Genomic DNA, 18,586 nt, shown 5'->3' on the forward strand with positions numbered 1-18,586 from the left:
AGTACAAGAACTTGAGAACATTCAAATGCATATACTAGTACTCAGAAATCACATTGACAGTAGACATTTTTATTATCGCTGAACAAAACCACACCAAGATACGTGAAGTTTTTGGAATTTAAGTGACATGTCTCTTTACATGATTGCTGACTTAGAATATAAAATAGCTACAACCCTCTTTATACAGTTAAGAAAATGTTTTCAGCATATACAGAACCTATTTATGTGAAGGACTACTTACATTTAAAATGACGGATTTAAAAGTATTGTTTTATTTGGAACTGCAGCGGTACAGAGGCCTTTAATTATTCAAAAAAAGGAAAGTGACATTGTTTGATAGCGTATGGCTAATAATTTGCCTTCAAGAACTAAATCATGGAGACATTCGGAAGAGGTGGTACAATACAGTGAACTCCCAACAATCGCATAGATAAAAAATAAAGCAGAATCGATCAAAGATTGCGTCAGTAAACGCTTCCTTTGACATTTACAAAAAAAAAAATACAGGGATCCAGGGAAACTGTAGGGAACGTAGATTTCATCTGGTATTAGTAAGAAAGCGAGGCAAAAACATACTTTCCATTTCACTTCGACTGCGTAGGCAATTAGACTGAAAACATAACAAGACATCTCAAACACAGCCCAAAAAAAAAAACCATGAACTTAACAGCATCAAGATCCCATCTGATAGGGCTTGACTACAAAAACAGCAAATGGCCAAAATGTTTAGCGAACAACCAAAAATAGGGTCAAACAACTTTATATATGTGAATACGCAAATTCATGAATCTTTAACCACAGATATGCGGAGGCTCACAGGAAAAAAAATATGGCAACAGATTCCAGCTCTGGTTCATCTTTCATTTCCCTTTTGTTTATAATGTAATACACATCTTTGCCACTAGGGGCGTCATAGACCACAAGTCACATAGATAGCAGCAGGATGGTCATCCCTTTCTATTTTCGGTGAACTGAAATTCAATACTGAAGCATAAGACTCTCAGTCATTAATCACAAAGACAGTTTTAGGAGTTTGTCGCTGTTGTTGACTGAATAATTTTAATTTTAGAAGGTCATTGCATGTTTATGGTGTAATATTTCCCAAAAGATCTGGGGTCAGGTAGCCATCAGGTGTCGGCATGTCCTTTGGGATTGTCAGCTGCGGGGTAGGTATTGAATTTGGCGTTAGTACGAGGCTGTTTTGTATATCGACATCCTCTACTACGGTATAAACAGGAGTTGGGGGAAGGTGGGATGTGGGATTTGAAAATGATTCACGGGAAGGGTTTTGGTAGTTCTCCGATGATGAACATGTGATCGAACTCAAGTCCTCACCAGTTGAACATAAGTCATTGAAATTGCATCCAGGCAAAGACGGGCTCATTTTTACTGCATTGACCTCCGAGCTATACATTTCACGGAGCTGAAAAATGTTCTTGTCCTCCTTTTTTTCTGCCGTTTTGATTTCTTCAGCATCGTTGACTGTGTTTTTTTCCATCTCATCCTCAGGAGACAACAGGACTTTCCCAGATGGCTTAATCTCGCTTACCTGTGTATACAAAGCCTGCCTGACAGGGTCTTCTGAAGGAATATCTCCTGCTGTGGAGCTTGGGCTTGCAGAGCAAGGTCCAGAAATAGTAGCCGGATCTCTATTGCGGATGTGGCTTGTGGCAAGAGAATTCAAAGGTGATGTTTCTGCATCATTGGTAAGATCAGGATCACAGCAGCTTGCATGACCTGAGTCATCATCCCTAAAACCAATGGAAAGATTTGAACAGTTGGAAAACAGAGATCGATCCATGAGAAACACCGTGTCCAGGTTTGTTAGTTTGTCGCTCTGTTCCTCAAAGTCCAGATCGATGAATTCCACCCAGGGGTCATTGGTGTACAGCTCTGGTCTCAGATCAGGAGGGCAGCCCAGGATGGATGTCAAATCCTTTATCTTCCCCTTCTATGGGATTATAAAAATACAACTTTGATTCAGATGTTAAAATTTTTTTTATGATTCCATTAATTACATCAATAATAATTGAGATTGCTCAAAAATGGGTCTTGAAACGTCATAAGAGATATAAATATGTATATGTATGAAACAATGTCAAAATCTAGTAAATCCACAAGTACCTTAAGTAGCTCAGGGTCAATTCCTCTTATTCTAGGTCCAGGAACAGTTGGGAGAAGAATGACCATCAATCTTTAATAAGAAAATGGGAAAATGTTAAATGCAAATAACTGTAACCACAAATTCTGGCACACCGTTTACTGCTAAACTTTTTTTTTTTTGTTAATCGTTACTCAAGTTTTTTGTGAACTTGCATTATTGCTTTTTGAATGAAAAAACCCAAAACGATGTATCATATACGGATAAACTTGTTTTATTAGCTAACTACTTACTTTTGCTGCTGCGATAAGATGACCAACATCAGGATGGCTACCAAGCACAAGGTGCCAAAGAGGAGTAAAGCCAACAAAGGAAATCTCGATGCTAGAAAAGCAAAAACACACTCTATCAACCATTTATAATTGGAGTCGGTGTCATTCTGTATGTGTCCTGTTCACTTGCAGTGTACAACAAAATATACAGAGTATAAAATAAATATTCCCTTTGAGGAATTTAAATTCGTATAATAAAAGTATTTCAATTAAATCACATCTTACACATAATGCCTCTGTAAGCAGGAAGACAATTTATTGGCACAAGTGGCATATTAGACATTAATTAACATTACTTGGTTCTACTAACCCGAACATTACTTGTTCCCTACAAAACAAAATAAAACAAACGTGTGTCATTGCTATTTTATCCCATTTTAGTAGATCTCCTGTCAACGTTTTTACCTTCAGATGTGACGTGGACAAATATAGAGTCACTGAACCCTCCAAACTTCTTCTCGCCGAGCTTTTTGCAGCGAACCCGAACTTCATAATTTACATTACTTTGAAGCCCATACAGGGAACAATGTGTGGTTTTTACAAGCTCCGCCTGTGGGCAACAGAATGGACACAATTGGATATTTATATTTCAAATACTAGGTATCATTAATGATATAGAAAACAAAATAGCAAACAACTTGTCTAAATGGAGAACAAGCTTCCTTTGTTGGCGAGCGGCTTAATATAGCAAAGTATCAAACATATATATCGTATTTTACACACCATAAGACGCACTTAAAAGCCTTTAATTTTCTCCAAAAACGAAGGTGCGCCTTTTGAAAAGGGTGTGCCTTGTGTGTGGACCAAATTCCAAAATCTGTAAAGTTGTTTTGTCTGGCTTCCGTAATATACATGTGTAATATGTAGACCCAATGAACCAATCAGAGGACATTACATTTTACGTAGATCGGGTCAAAAAAAAAGAGGACTGTAAGTAACGCGTATGTACGTACCTCCACCGCCATTGATGAATAAATACTATCGTTTGTGCAAATCTGTAAAGTTGTTTTGTTTTGAGACGTAATATTCAGGCACCCGATGAACCAATCAGAGGACATTACATTTTACGTAGATCGGGGCGGTAGACCAATCAGAGGACTGTACGTAATACGTTGAGTACATGCAAGTACAACGAAACGGACTCCATTGCTCCTCTGATGTTTTTTTTTTTTTACCGTAAATCATGGTATGCATACGCCCTATAATGTGGTGCATCGTATGTGTGGATTAGGTACAGAAAAGCCCCCGGAATTGAGTCTGCGTCTTTTAACCCCAAGTGCCTAATCGTGCGTAAAAAACAGTAAATCACATTCAACACGCACCGTATCCCAGCGTTCAGAATTAACTTTGCGGTGTTGGACCTCATACTGCAATGTCATCCATCCCATCTTTACATCTGCAGATGGAGGCGGCTCCCAACTGAGCATTATATCAAAGAAGCTGCCAGTCAAACTCATATTCAGCAATGTCCAGTTCAGCCCGAGAGGCGGATCGGGTTGCACTGCAAAGACATTTGAACACTTTTTGATCATTATTTCTTCATGATACTTTTGTCAAACTATTTCTTTTTTTTTTTTATTATTATTTTAAATTTTTCAAAATCAATGATTTTAATCTCCCTCTACGGAAGTGGATAATGATAGTCAGATAGTGAGTTGTACCAAACTTACCAATGTCCTGAACATTAAAGTGTTTCTCATCATAGAGGATAGTTTGATCTCTTGAGCGGAGCTGAATGCTGTAATCTATCCAGACAGATGTATGGTTTTCATTGAAGAAACACTCGTTGAACCTCTCTGTGGAGTAATGAGGACACTCACTCCACTCTTTAGAATATGTGGACAGGGGTCTGCAAGGATGGTAAAGAATACAATCATATGTGATCAGTTACATTGTGTACTAAGAGGTGACTGTAAGTATCAATTAAGGGTGGGAACATGTCTTTTAATCATTAAAACTAGTTAAACCTCTATCTCTGGTTAGAATAATAAGTATTTGAGTAGAAAGTAAATGTTTTCATGAAAAATTGTACAGAAAAAAAAAGTCTGTGTAAATTTGCTTGCCTTTGATTGATAACCAACAAACCATTGGTTTTTTATTTTATTTTAGCTCATGCAAGACAGCTGTATGAGTATACTGTATTTCCGGGACTATAAGGCGCACCGGACTATAAAGTGCACCTTCAATGAATGGCCCATTTTAAAACTTTTTCCTTATATAAGGCGCACTGGACTATAAGGCGCATCATTAATGCATCGTGTCTGATTTTTAATCCAAATCATATCATTCTCCATTTTACCTTTTTTATTTCAACTTCAGACGCAAAAAAATACTCTATAATCACAAAATAATGATCCATAGTGTTTTTGATTCATGATTCATAGTCTTCAGCGGGCCACTTATGATTGATTTCATGACACAATGCTTCAGGCCAGTTTAAATTTAGGAATTTGGTCCATATATAAGGCGCACCGGACTAAAAGGCGCACTGTCGGCTTTTGGGAAAATGTTAGGTGTTTAGGTGTGCCTTATAGTCCGGACAATACGGTAATGTTTTTCTTTTTCTTCAAAGGCCATGTAAAACAATTAGCTCGAGGTTTGTGGGTATCACTTTGTGAATACATTTTTGAGAATGCAGAGAATCTTAAAAGATGCTACATTTAGTAGTTTCTAAAAATTCTTAGTTAAATACATTATCAGAAGACATATTTCCATTTTAGGGCCCTGTTGTTTGAGTACAGACACTTTGTTAATCCAGACAGAACTTGTTTGCTTACAATTTCATAATGTAGAATAAGCGCATATCTTCTGGCTTGGAGATGTTCTGCAACGTACCAACATCCCATCTGCAGTAGAAAGTCTCCATGTTGGTGGACACACAGTCAGTGAGATGTGGGTACTTAATGGGTGAGTCTAGGAAAGCACAAAAAGAAAAGAATGAGAGAAAAAAAAAAAAAGGAACAATTGAAATCTTTTTTTTCCCCCTGCAAAATTTCACAGCTTTTGCCATAGAGTGAAGTTTCTTAATGGGCTCTTGCTAAGCCACAATGTAAACACTCCCATCTTCCTGGAAGTCATTTCACTGCTCTTCAGCGCAAGCTGTCACATTATACTGCCGCGCCTCTTAGAAGTAGCTATTTTCTGTCTTTACGAGGACACATTTTTTAGATCAGATATTACAGGGTAAACACAGGTCAACAAAAAGATGAATCATATGTTTGTCCATGTTTTTGACATCCGAGTGAGCTGTACTCATGCACACTGAAGCAAACAACTAAAGAGGGAACCAGGGAAAACAAGTCCCCACTAGTTTGCTGGGTTAATGAGTTACTCGACTGCAGGATGTTAATCAGTAGGTAAACTTCAGTAAAATTGGAGACTGTAGATTTGTCAAATGCTTCTGTGTCGATGCTCTAAATCATTACATCACAAAGGAAAACCCAGATTTTCCGAAATGCTTTATATTTCAAACATAATCTGTTTTCAACAGGACAAACTACTACCAGGAAATAGCTGGGTTGGGGATGCAGGGAAAAATCAATGATTCCCCCCCCCCCCCCCCCCATTATGCTTGCCTGTGTTCTCTACAGCTTCTTCCAGAAGTCCCAAAACATGTGCAGTGTGTTAGCTCACTACATTGGACCTTAAAAAGAAAATCAACAAATTTTTTTAACAATATATTCTTTGCGCTCCGACTAGTCTAACAATGATCACTAAGTAAAAGCTTAAATTACTGTTCAAGTATATAATATATAATATATATATATAATATATATAATATATAATATATATAATATATATATATATATATATATATATATAATATATATAATATATATGATATAATGAAAACAGTGGCACGCTTGTCAGTTGTCCATCCGTCAGTCCATCCATTGATGGATCTTGTCAGTTGTTTTTGTTATAAAACACATTTATTTGGCAACTAAATTAATGACCATGAATTCTCAAAGGGATCTCAAGTGCACACGAGAGGTACTATGTAAAGACGTCAAAGCAAACGCCACTTTAGTTCATTTCACTGAAATAAATGAGCGCCATTTCTTGGTTTTTTTACATTTATAAAACCACCTCTTTCAAAGGAATAGGAATCTAACATATCTTTTGCATGAAACAAATCGACAAAACCATGACACGAGCTGCACACAACAAACACAACAAAAACAATAAAGTTCTTAGACCTGAGTCCTGGGGGAACGCCGAGACTCACACACAAGCATTTGTACAAAGTATGACCTAAACCAACGAAGAGTATGTATGTATGTATGTATGTATGTATGTATGTATGTATGTATGTATGTATGTACGTACGTGGATGTTTTGTAATGTCTTGTCGCCGTGGGATGGTGGGAAAAGCAATTTTGATCTCTTTGTGTGTCTTGGCATGTGAAGAAATTGACAATAAAGCTGACTTTGACTTTGACACCAAATAGCCATTCACTATTGTGATTTAGAGATAAGGATCGGGGATCCACCTTGTTCAAGATTGTTGAGAGTAGGATACTAGAAGAACACCACAATATTTGGCTATTGTGGATTTATTTATAAAACTGTATTCTTGTACGTTGACAACGGCTGTGTAACACAGTGCAACACATTGACTCTGGCTTTTTGTAACAACTTACATTTAAAATAGTGTTAACCAGCTAACTGAGCAGACTGCATTCTTTTGGCTCCATGTCAAAGTATGTGCTTGCTCAATCTTTGTCAGAGTACAAGAGCGTACTAGACTCGTCAGCCTGTTCACAATTAAAGCCTCAAGACACATTTCTGAGATGGCAATATATATGACCGATGACTGAAAGCAGAACTTTGAGAAGTAAACATGTTTGCGAGGCCGATTTTTATTTTTAGGCTGTACTTTTTTCTTGCCGCAGGCTGAAAAAGTCAAAAAGATGAAAAGAAATATCCTCCTTCATTGTACTTTGATTAATTCAGATCCTCATAGTTATAGGACAGCTGGGAAAGATTTTCTTTTTAGGTTTCTTTTAGACCAGAGGTCCCCAACCACCGGGCCGCGGACCGGTACCGGTCAGGTCAAGACGCTCACGTGACAAGTTTCCCCAGTCGAGCCCGCAAAGCTAGCAAAAAATAGTCCGAATTTATTTTGAAAAATATTTTTTTTAAAAACTGGCGATTCTCTCCCAATTAGATCTGTCACCTCAGTCGAGCCCGCAAAGCAAAGAAACAGAGATGTTTGGAGAGCTACTTCGGAAAGGGCAAAAATTATGTAATTTGTACTTGTTTTTATGCCAGTCGTATCATTTTAATTCATCGTATTGATATATTTATTATAACTGTATCATTTATTTATATAAATGTATTATTTATTTACATAAAGGCCAGTCCTCGAAAATATTTCTGACACGTAACTGGTCCGTGGCACAAAAAAGGTTGGGGACCACTGCTTTAGACGACAATGTACAATACCTTCGAAAGCCATCCATCCATTTTCTGAACCGCTTTGTCCCCACGGGTTCGCGGGCGTGCTGGAGCCTATCCCAGCCGTCATCGGACAGCAGGCGGGTGACACCCTGAACCGGTTGCCAGCCAATCGCAGGGCACACAGAGACGAACAACCATCCGCACTCGCACTCACACCTACGGGCAATTTGGAGTGCTCAATCGGCCTACCAATGTTTTTGGGATATGGGAGGATACCGGAGGGCCTGGAGAAAACCGACATGCAAACTCTACACAGGGAGGGCCGGATGTGGAATCGAACCCGCACCCTCCTAACTGTGAGGCGGACGTGCTACCCAGTGCCCCGCCTCCTTCGAAAGCCAATAATAATAATTTACATCTTAGTGTGTTTTCTTTGTTTGTACTGACCTGATAATAATTACTGTGTGCTAATTATATTGTCCCTTGATTGTCTACCAAATAGAATCTTCCATCAACATTCTTATGGTTCTTCTAAACACATAATCTAATTTAAACTATTATTGATTAATTATGGTTAATTAATTTTGAGTAGAATGACTGCTCCAGTTAAAAATGTAATTCCATGCAGAGCTTTTATTTTGTCCATTTAATTTAATTCATTTACTGTTGAAAGAAAAATATTCATGTTAGTTACTATTCCTTGTCCCACAGAAACCATGATCACTAAATCTTGATTTCAGACAGAAATTATACACCAACAAAAAGAAATTAAGCATGAAATACCTTGCTTGTACAAAATAAAAAATACCAGCGAAATGCGTCACATTCCAAAACATGAGCAAATCACAATAAAACCATCTTAATTATTTTTCCTGGCTAATGTCAATGTGAGGAAAGTAGCCAAGAGAGTCCAGCACCAGAAAATCTTTACTCTAAAAGTGCAAAAATGTTGATGCTCTAACTTTGCCAGGGAAACAGCAACCAATTCATTTTCCAATAATCTGGGGCAAAATATACAGTTCGTACACTTTCTACAATATTTCTAATTAGTGTGATGGCGAAGGCCTTCACACTATTGTTATTCTACTTTATTTTTTTCTTCTTATTATTATTATCCTACTTTATTCCTCCCACTTTTTTGACACCTAACTACTCCCACATGCTTTAACCGATTCACCCTATTCCAACTTTCACACGTTCCAAAAATTCACGGCATGATTGCTAGTTCACATCTGTTATTGTATTATCATTGTTATTGTATTGTAATCTGGTACTGAATCCAATTTTGCTCTTCACTCTTTACTTTCTCTCAACTTCTGCTTTACATCTTGCAAATTACATGACGGAAATCTATAGTAGGTATTCCAGACGAGCGAAATATACTCCGAGTTACATAACAAGAAGCAGCACAGGATGTTGGGATGTGAATGGTCAATGGAGACCTCATTTTTGTCTGTGGATAAAATGGGATCCATGTACACAAAGCTTTTTTTTCGCACTTTAAACATCTTCCCATTGTGAGGGCTATCTTTGCTCTGCAGAATTCCTGGGAAGCCATTTTCCTAGAAATCTGCAGGCTGTTCTCCATGTGGAGGGCTTTGCGGTTGTCCAGCGCATTTTACCACTAACCGGAGACTCTCGGATAAACTCCTACAATTTGAATTGCATTGTAACCTAATAAAAACACAGGTTTTTAAAATCCCCCAAAATTCTTTTCTAATATCTTATTTAATTATTACAGTACTTTCCTCTGAGAGTTTCCCCAAATCCATTTATCAAGGTATCTTAAACAAATAAACCAAAACAATGCTGAGTAAAGAAATCCTTATCTGTAAAAAAAACATACCTTGGTCAGAACCAGATTCCAACGCTGAGGCGGTGACGAAGTGAAGAAAAAGGAAGAAACCAGCAGCCATTATGTTGACCTGTGAAGGAAACATATGGTAAGTGCGTTCATTGCTCAGTACAGCCCACATAACCGAATCCTCACGGAACAGCACATCCGTGCTGTGCATCAGGGGCACTCCGTCCTGTCTTCATTTCTAGCATAAGACAACTTCATACTCCCAGAAAATATCTTACAACAATTAATCATTTAATCTACAACTATATTCTGACTGTCTGCTGTACGCACACTTGCTCCATTTCTGCTCCATTTAATTATTTATTTACTTATTTATTTATTCAAAGCTCTTATTCATTTTATGTGCCTTATATATAAAGGCAAGGTGTGTGTGTGTGTGTGTGTGTGTGTGTGTGTGTGTGTGTGTGTGTATATATATATATATATATATATATATATATATATATATATATATATATATATATATATATATATATATATATATACACACACACACAATAAAGCAGACTTTTACTTTGACTAATCAAAAAATGAAATCACTAATGGGGTCTTGTCTCAAGTTCAGCAGGGGTTCATTCCTGAAAGAGGAAGCATACAGTACATACATAAGTAGATCCAAGAAAAAATACAAATAATCTCACCAATTAGAATTGGATTTAACCCCGTAATTCCCCCCCAACACATATCCCCCCGCCCACACACACACACACACACACACACACACACACACACACACACACACACACACACACACACACACACGCAATATATAGCAATATGATATGCACACACACACACACACACACACACACACGAGAACATTAGTGGGTTGTCATGCCTTAACGTGGCACAATTTGCAAGTAACTCATACATACGTATGAAAAACTCAAACTCGGAGCACAAACTCAGCCTGTTGACCAAGATTGGAGAACATTCTGTTTACATCCACTCCAGATAGTTTTCGCTGCTGGATTATTCCCTTGACGTGCTCTCGAGGATTGTGCAACATTCCCATAGAAAAGCCAAAACAATCCAAACTGAATGAAGAGTTGCCTTATTATAGCATACTATCAACCACGTAAATTAGACGATTATGAGACACGAGATGATTAAACCAAGTTTTAAACGTGCAGAAGAAACACGAGAGCTGATTTGAAGTCACTCACCGCTGAGAAGTGGCAAACAAGCGTTTCACGGCCACGCGATTCCATCGGTTTTGTTGAGTCGACCACAAAAAAACTTGCAAGATTGAACTTCCTCAACAACACGAGGAGATTGCAATACGACCTACTCTGGGTTGTGTGAAAGTGTGGCGATCAATAAGGTAAATCCGTGTAGTGTTCAGCGCTGTACCATTTAAAACTTGATGTTGTGCGCGCCACCTGTTGGTGAAATTTGGGAAGCGCTATAAAAATTAGATTTCCAGGAACTGCGAGAAATAGGACGCGTATGAGGCCAACAGGGGCGTTGCCACCATTTTAGGAATTGTCAGGAGTCCTCTTCCTCGAGGAAACATGCCTAAGCATTTCCAAGGACGAATCATAAGTTTTTCATTCTTTCTTATGCATGCCTCAAAAAAAAAAAGTTGAGGATAAACTTCCTTACCTTTTTTTGTTTTATGTGCCCAAAAATCCTCATTATGCTTGCTCACCTTTTGACATAATGAAACCAAAAAGACAAACGTGCTAGACTTGTGCGCTGGACACCAAAATTGGGCCATGTAGGTTCAGCCTGAATATTAACATAAAAATCCTTAATTTTTTGTGTTTAACATAATTCAGTCTTAAATAGTTATTTAAGGCAAATTTGAGAGATTTTTTCCCCCCTGTAAGTAGTTTTCCATTAATAACAAACATACAGTTCAAACATACAGTAGTACTATTATAACAAGAACAAAAAAAAAAAAGTTTTACAAGGGGTCAAATTGGGGTCAAATTGGAATGCAATTTATAGATTACTAAAATTGATCTTGCCTGGTAGTGAGTTCAGCACCCCAAATCTCTGATCCTAGAAATGGCCTAAATCTTACATTAGTACTGTAGATCACTTCAATGAAGACAAAATAAGGAAAACACATTATTGGACAAAAGGAGAATTCCATAACATGATCTAATTTTAATTTTAATTATTTAGATGCTGTTTAATGTGGGTGAGTTATGAGAATGCTTGGGAATCAGTCCCTCTTGTTCAACGTAGACCTCTGACCTGACAAATGTTTTGCTCTTGACAAACATGCAAAAATCTCACAGCAGCTTGTACAAAGTTCTCACAGAGGTCTTTTATATTTATCTGTAAATGGGCCCGCGGTCAGTTTTTACAACTTTCTGCATAGCAGGTATATGTTCATACTGTACATAAAGTTTGGATGAAAGTTTGACACATTAGCAATTTTTCCAGCAAATAATATGAGCAGAGGTAACACGAAACCTTTTGTATGCATTAGGTATTTGTTCACAATTGCTTTATATATAATTGTAATATATATATTGTTATCTATTGCTTGTTTTGTGTGTGTGTGTGTGGGGGGGGATATTCAACAATATAAACAATTTATCAAATAGGACGTGTTAACCTTTGTCCTGTTCCAGCACACTCAACTGATGATGGCTCTGTTCAGAACAAACAATGGTTATGCAACCATTCCTGTAATGAAGCACTCTGACAGAGTAGAATGCAACATATGCCTTCAAAAAAGATTTAAAAAAAAATAGTACCAGTATTGGAGAAGGAATTCAATTATTATATTGTTGGATACACTCAGAATAATAGAATTTAACAGAATTTGAAAGTGAGGTTTTAGAAAAGAACCCTGAATATCTTCCTGACTCACTGTGTGTACTCGGGCATTTTAAATACACTAGTTCCAATTTGTTAGCTGAGACTTTCACCAGTGGGGGTAATTCCAAATAATGGACTTCTGTTGGGTAATCGCGTTTTGCTGGTCATATGATACTGAGGGTTACAACGCTGGACAAAACAAGCATCTAAGGAAGGCACCATGAAGGTAAAACCCTTAAACAATGTTTGGTGTACTATAAGGTTAAGTGTGTATATATCAGAATCAGTTTCTTCAGTTTGATATTGTTGTCTTTTTTTGTATCAGAGCTCACATTTAAATACTTTTTTTAATATTAATATTTCCTTTCGTTACTTTTCATAGAAATAAAATTCATTATTTTGTTTTTGTTTTATGTTAACAGTTGGACTTGATTGCAGCCTTGCTTTCATTGGCTTTACTGCTTACATTTATTTCTCCTAATTGGTAAGTGATACCTCACATGCTCTCTGTCTTCTTTTACGACTGCTTTCATTTAATTATTTAATTTAATTTAATTTAATTTAACAACAATATTTAATTTTATTTATCAGCTGTTATCCTAGGCAGTATTGTGATGAACTAGTTCTTGATACAGAATCTGGCTTATGCATAAAATGGATAGCTTATGTTATGAGATTCAGTTCTTTTAATCACTGTACTTGCTTTAGCTGTCAGCAGCCCATAAACTGCAGATGGGGATCTTTTGGAGATTGGTCTGAGTGTGATGGCTGCACTAAGACAAAGGTAACCCATAGAACAGTAGTAGCTAGTGGTGTGCCCTAAATGTAACCTTGGTTGCTATAAAAAGTAAATTTTCAGATTTGCAATTTTTTATATTGTGCACATGATCTTTTTTTTTTTTTTTTTAACTTTGTTTGCTCATCTCCTTCAGGTGCGCATTCGAACTGTGGAGGTATATGCCCAATTTGGTGGTGTGCCATGCTCTGGACAAATTGCAGAATCTCATCCCTGTGTGTCACAAAAGGGGTGTCCTCTAGAAACGGGTTGTGAATCAAGATTCCGATGCACATCTGGTAAGCTAAAAGCATAAGCTATCGAAAAATGTTGCCAATATAAATTCTCAAATATCGTCAATAAAGGTCAATGCATTAGCCGGTCTCTGGTGTGTAATGGAGATCAGGACTGTGAAGATGGTCTGGATGAGAGAGGCTGTTATGAAGAGAACAGCCACTTTGTATGTGATCTCGATAAAACACCGCCCAACTCCGACTTGACTGGTAGAGGGTGAGTACCTCAATCTTCGACTGCATATATTGTACAACCCAAAGCGATCCTTGTAAATCTACTGGGTTTGTTGTCACTATTACCAGGTATGACGTACTGACAGGGAAGCTGAGGGCAGGCGTGATCAATACACTGAGTTTTGGAGGGCAGTGCAGAAAGGTGTTCAGCGGTGACCATAAAATTTATTATCGCCTACCCCAGAACATCCTCAGGTATAATTTTGAGGTGAGTGAAACAGATCCATCGATTCTGTTGATTTTAAAGCAAGGAACAATGCATGTTATGTATGGTGGGGGGTGGGGGGGGTATACTGTGCAATCGTATTTAAGATGTTTCATTTTCGCAGGTCAAAGTCGACAACGAGGAGAGTGATGAATCCTACGAAAGTTCTTGGTCTTACATGCAAGATATCCAGGTCAACTCTTTAGTGGGACATGACCGTCGCAGCTTTCACAAAGAGCTTACTGAAACAATGGTAACAATGACGTAATGTTGCTTGGTTGGCTGGACAGCACAAATACCTTACCCTGATCTTGCCTTTTCCTTTGTCTTCATGAAATTCTCATTCAATCACAAAATGAAACAGAATCAGAGACTTATAATTCTAAAGAATAAAGTGGAGTTGGCCCAGTTCCAAAACTCAGCCCCTCAGTATCTAACCCTGGCTGAAGAATTCTGGAAGGCTTTAATCTCGCTTCCATTAACATACAACTATGCTGCCTACCGTCAACTGCTGCAGACGTACGGCACACATTATCTCGCTGAAGGCTCTCTTGGAGGTGAATACCAAGGCTTGTTGGAGTTAGACCGCCAAGCATTTGTCTCGTCCGGTAAGTATCTTTGTATGTATTTTTTGCCATTAGAAAAACAAACTACCGTAATTTCTGGGCTATAAGAAGAACCCGAATATAAACCGCACCAGCTAAAATTAGAGCTAAAATCCTGTTCTTTTCAGATGCACCGGACTATAAGAAAATCGAAGAAAAAAAAAAAACATAGATAAGCCGCACTGGACTATAAGCTGCAGGGTTCAAAGTTTATGCAAAAAGTCCAGAAAATATGGTTACAATTCAGGTGAAAAAAGTGTTGATGTCATGTGGTTTTGCTCTTGGAATTGTGTAAAGGTGCAACACATATAGACTACAAGTACTGCTGGAGAAAGGTGAAACGAAGACTGTTCAGGAAAAAAGTCAAAATCGTCTGTGAAAAATTCTCCAAGTCTATATCATTTGGTGAAGGTGAGTATAAGTATTTAGCATGATAAGGTTTCACTCTCATTCTCAAATTACAATATTCTTCTCATCAGAAAGAGGTGTGACCAAAATGCCCATTAAGGTGAACACATATGGAGGCGATCCATCGTTTTCAGACATTTTGAAAGTTCTGGATCTTGAAAATCCAGAAAGAAATGGGGAGGCCTATGATAACTGGGCCTCCTCTGTTAAAGATTTTCCTGACATAATTGACAAGAAGGTATGACTTCTATGACTTGTTTGGGGTTCAAAGAATGCATTCACCTTGCTTGTACCCTTCCACAAACCAATGCAAGCATGAAAAAAAAGTACGATATTTTATATTCAAGTCATTTTTTTTAGCCATTGTTTCCCTCATTTTTTTTTTTTTTTTACCTGGGACTATTGGGACACACAAACCCCTTCACCAGGCGGGAGAGCAATGGAAGTTTCAAATATCCCACAATATTGTAAAGGCTCCATTTTTTTTTTGTCTATATATTGTATCGGTATTGTCGTTGAGTTTTTGTAGCCCAATAGATAGTAAATGGTTTTACGTTGTTTTATATACATTGATCGCCTTGAAACTTGCTTTGCAGCTACGCCCTCTGTATGAGCTTATAAAGGAGGTGCAGTGTGCAGGACTAAAAAAGCTTCACCTCAAAAGAGCCATTGAAGAATACTTGGCAGAGGAGCACCCATGTCACTGCCAACCCTGCCGTAACAACGCCCAGGCGTTCCTTTCTGGTTCCGAGTGTCGATGCATCTGTCGCCCTGGAACTTCAGGACGGGCATGTGAACATGGAGCTGTGATTGGGGAACAAACAGGTAACAAGCAGTTTGGAATTAAAAAAATAAATAGATGAAATGATTAAATCTTGAAAAAAATGTTGCAAACATATTTTTAAAGTGGAGTTAATTAACATAAATGTATAAATAAATGAATTATAAAATAATTGCAAATGTCCATTGTATGTTCACTCATAATAACTCTCTGCAGGGGTGATTCATGGTGGCTGGAGCTGCTGGTCATCCTGGAGCTCTTGTTCTGGGGGTCAAAGGGAAAGGTCTCGCAACTGCAACAACCCCAGCCCCAGCAGAGGTGGCCAGCACTGCTCCGGGGTGCCTGTAGAGCAACTGCCCTGTGAAGATGCAGATATACAATATTTAAAGTAAGGACACAAAAGCATGGATCTGTTCTGAATCGATCCAAATACATATTCAAAGTGACCATGAATTAAATAGAATGGATCTATGATGATGTTCATTTGTGGTTTTTTGTCTATCTAACTTGTGTGCAGGATGATGGCGCCGCAATGTTTCGGCCTGTCTGTGACTCCACCAAAGACCTGCGGACCTCCTCCAAACCTCCAAAATGGTTACATCCAGGTGAAATTTCTATGATTAAAAGAAAAAAAAACTGTGTTCTGATGTCTGATTTTCACATAAACAAACAACAACAAAAATCTATGGATGTACCTTATTTGGCGATGAATAAACAACCGGCATTGTCCTTTGCCAATTCTCAAACATGGAATATTTTAAGTGTACCTGCTTCTGTGTGTCTTTTTCAGGATACCAGCGAATTTTATTTGGCTGGGAACACAGTGCAGTACTCTTGCATAGATGGGTATTACCTCAGTGGAAACCCTTTGGCTGAATGTACTCAAAGTCAGACCTGGAAGACTGGAGCAATGGTTTGTAAAAGTACGTTTTCTCTCCATAACCACAATAAAAATGACTATAAAACCACTTCGTTAGATTCTCAAAACGTTAACATGTATAACAGATATACGTATGTATATATATATATTCGTATTTATATATTTATTTATGATTGATAATTTTTTTATTTACTTTCTTCACTTCTGTTCACAGGTTCAACATGCCACATTCCCAATCTCAATAATGATGTGATGGCCACGCCTGTTAAAGTGGACTATCAGATTGGAGAGCAGATATCCTTGTCCTGTCCTAAGGGATTGATGCTAACTGGTGACATTTCAGACATCATATGTACTCCCAGTCTGCAATGGTCTCCATCTCCCACCACAGCTCACTGTCATGAAGGTGATAGTGTTCATCAATAACATTACCTCATACATTTTATTCAAGTTCATCCATTTCTCAACTAGAATAGCTCTTGTCTCTCCATGAATCAGATGTAGAAAATGGATTATCTTGCGGCAATTGTGGCAGTTTTATTTGTACGTTTCCTCTTGTATTTTTATAAGCCTGCTAGGTGACACACTGGTTAGGAGGTCCACCTCACAGATCGGAGGGTGCGGGTTCAATTTTGCATGTTCTCCCCGTGCCTGCGTGGGATATAGGTATATATAATCAAAAATATTGATCTTATTTTCCCACTTATATTTGCTCTCAGGCCCCACAACTCCGACTCCTCCAGAGGGCCTGAAATGTAAACCTTGGGAGAATGTCGGAAAAACGGATTGTGTGTGTAAAATGCCATTCCAGTGCCCGTGAGTATAATTTGTGCTCATGATTTCTTTTGTTTTATTACTTATTTTTACTTTTTGAAATAATGTATTGGTTTTGCCAGGAACTCTCTGGAGTTGTGTGCCAGAGTAAGCTCAAGCCAGCCTCGGGTGCTTGGTGTTTGCCAGGTTGGAGCGCTGCGATGTTTAGGCCGCAATTTTACCCTGGTCAATAATAGCGAATGTGACTGGCCGGAAGGGACGACCTCTGGAACAAAGTGTCAGCGTGAGTCAGGAATACTTTAAAAGTTTAATCATTTCAAAGTTTGTATCTTGTTGTTAAAAAATCAAATTTGCAGGTCTTAAAATGACTCATACCGTAACTTTTAAGAGAAAACAGACAAAAAGGTTCTTCCAGTTCATCCTCGCGTTCTACAGGAGTTTGCTAATGATCCTGATCAATTGCATCACGTGTGTTTAACAAGGGAAACTTCGAAAACATGTAGGAATGCGGCTCCCGAACACTGGAGTTCTGAACGTTATATAATGAATTTGGAAAAAAGTAAATTTACTTAGTGTAGCTTATAAATGACAAGTAATAACCCATTCCTCTTCTTTCTATAATTAGCTGGAAATTGTCAATGCCAGAATCCGTCAGAATGTTCCGCAGACTCACACCCCCTGTGTGTGACATCAGACGTTGGCACTGTTGCCATGACGATGACCGAATGCCAAGTGAGGTCCAAGAGGTGTTCTGGTGAGCAGCTCACTGTGATCAGTATTGACGCGTGTCCCTAATAAAGTGACCTAATTTCCCTCACATTTGTTCTATTCTTGCCTGTCCCATATCAAACTGTCTGTATGTATCTTCCGATAGAAATTCGTCGCAATATAATGAAACCACAGAGGGATCACAATACACCAGAATAACTTGGTGCACATAAAAAATTACTTTGGCATAAGAGGCACCAATGACGCCACGGGTAAACTAACACACCCATGTCATTTGACCTGGGTAGAGGGGCTGGGAAAACAGTGGTAACGGCTTGAACACTTTTTTTTTTTTCCTTGTCATTTGGTACGGGAACTCTTTTCAACTGCTGTAGTTTCATGTCAGTTATAAAGATGGCAAGAATACTAAATTGTTTTGAAGAAT

At 38.1% G+C, this 18,586-nt stretch overlaps 2 protein-coding genes across 3 annotated transcripts; one reads left to right on the plus strand and one right to left on the minus strand.

The window, feature by feature from the left end:
* Positions 1–53: 53 nt before the first annotated feature.
* ghrb (growth hormone receptor b) lies at positions 54–10,090 on the minus strand. 2 transcript variants are annotated; one of them, XM_085927039.1, is made up of 9 exons: positions 9,683–9,785; positions 6,009–6,076; positions 5,211–5,346; positions 4,104–4,282; positions 3,756–3,934; positions 2,839–2,983; positions 2,395–2,485; positions 2,125–2,194; positions 54–1,951 (listed from the first exon to the last, which is right to left on the minus strand). In XM_085927039.1, exons 3-9 carry the CDS (start codon positions 5,297–5,299, stop codon positions 1,085–1,087), a joined length of 1,620 nt encoding a protein of 539 aa, XP_085783165.1. In that variant the 5' UTR covers positions 5,300–5,346; positions 6,009–6,076; positions 9,683–9,785; the 3' UTR covers positions 54–1,084. The 2 variants fall into 2 exon arrangements, with proteins under 2 accessions (XP_085783165.1, XP_085783164.1); XM_085927038.1 differs by lacking the exon at positions 6,009–6,076 and having other exon boundaries at positions 9,683–10,090.
* A 2,358-nt stretch (positions 10,091–12,448) lies between these two features.
* Positions 12,449–18,250, plus strand: LOC147047882 (complement component C7-like). The gene is made up of 18 exons (XM_085927037.1): positions 12,449–12,704; positions 12,901–12,962; positions 13,187–13,262; positions 13,411–13,552; positions 13,619–13,763; positions 13,850–13,988; positions 14,110–14,238; positions 14,350–14,593; positions 14,888–15,001; positions 15,070–15,236; positions 15,595–15,823; positions 15,996–16,167; positions 16,297–16,384; positions 16,570–16,702; positions 16,874–17,065; positions 17,379–17,475; positions 17,556–17,716; positions 18,059–18,250. The coding sequence occupies exons 1-18, from the start codon at positions 12,699–12,701 to the stop codon at positions 18,226–18,228; spliced, it is 2,466 nt and encodes an 821-aa protein (XP_085783163.1). The 5' UTR covers positions 12,449–12,698; the 3' UTR covers positions 18,229–18,250.
* Positions 18,251–18,586: the final 336 nt, after the last annotated feature.

This window comes from Syngnathus leptorhynchus, chromosome 12, assembly GCF_054491065.1.
Source record: "Syngnathus leptorhynchus isolate UIUO chromosome 12, UIUO_Slep, whole genome shotgun sequence".
Classification (NCBI taxonomy): Eukaryota; Metazoa; Chordata; class Actinopteri; order Syngnathiformes; family Syngnathidae; genus Syngnathus; species Syngnathus leptorhynchus.

Bases quoted from the DNA above. Each gene is read 5' to 3' on its own strand.
- LOC147047882 (XM_085927037.1), top strand. The intron at 13,263-13,410 runs GTAACCCATAGA...CATCTCCTTCAG, and splicing joins ATGGCTGCACTAAGACAAAG to GTGCGCATTCGAACTGTGGA. The intron at 16,703-16,873 runs GTACGTTTTCTC...TTCTGTTCACAG, and splicing joins TGGAGCAATGGTTTGTAAAA to GTTCAACATGCCACATTCCC.
- ghrb (XM_085927038.1), bottom strand. From the start codon at position 9,851: ATGCACAGCACGGATGTGCTGTTCCGTGAGGATTCGGTTATGTGGGCT. The intron at 3,935-4,103 runs GTAAGTTTGGTA...ATGTCTTTGCAG, and splicing joins CTTTAATGTTCAGGACATTG to TGCAACCCGATCCGCCTCTC. The intron at 2,195-2,394 runs GTAAGTAGTTAG...TTCTTATTAAAG, and splicing joins ATCTTATCGCAGCAGCAAAA to ATTGATGGTCATTCTTCTCC.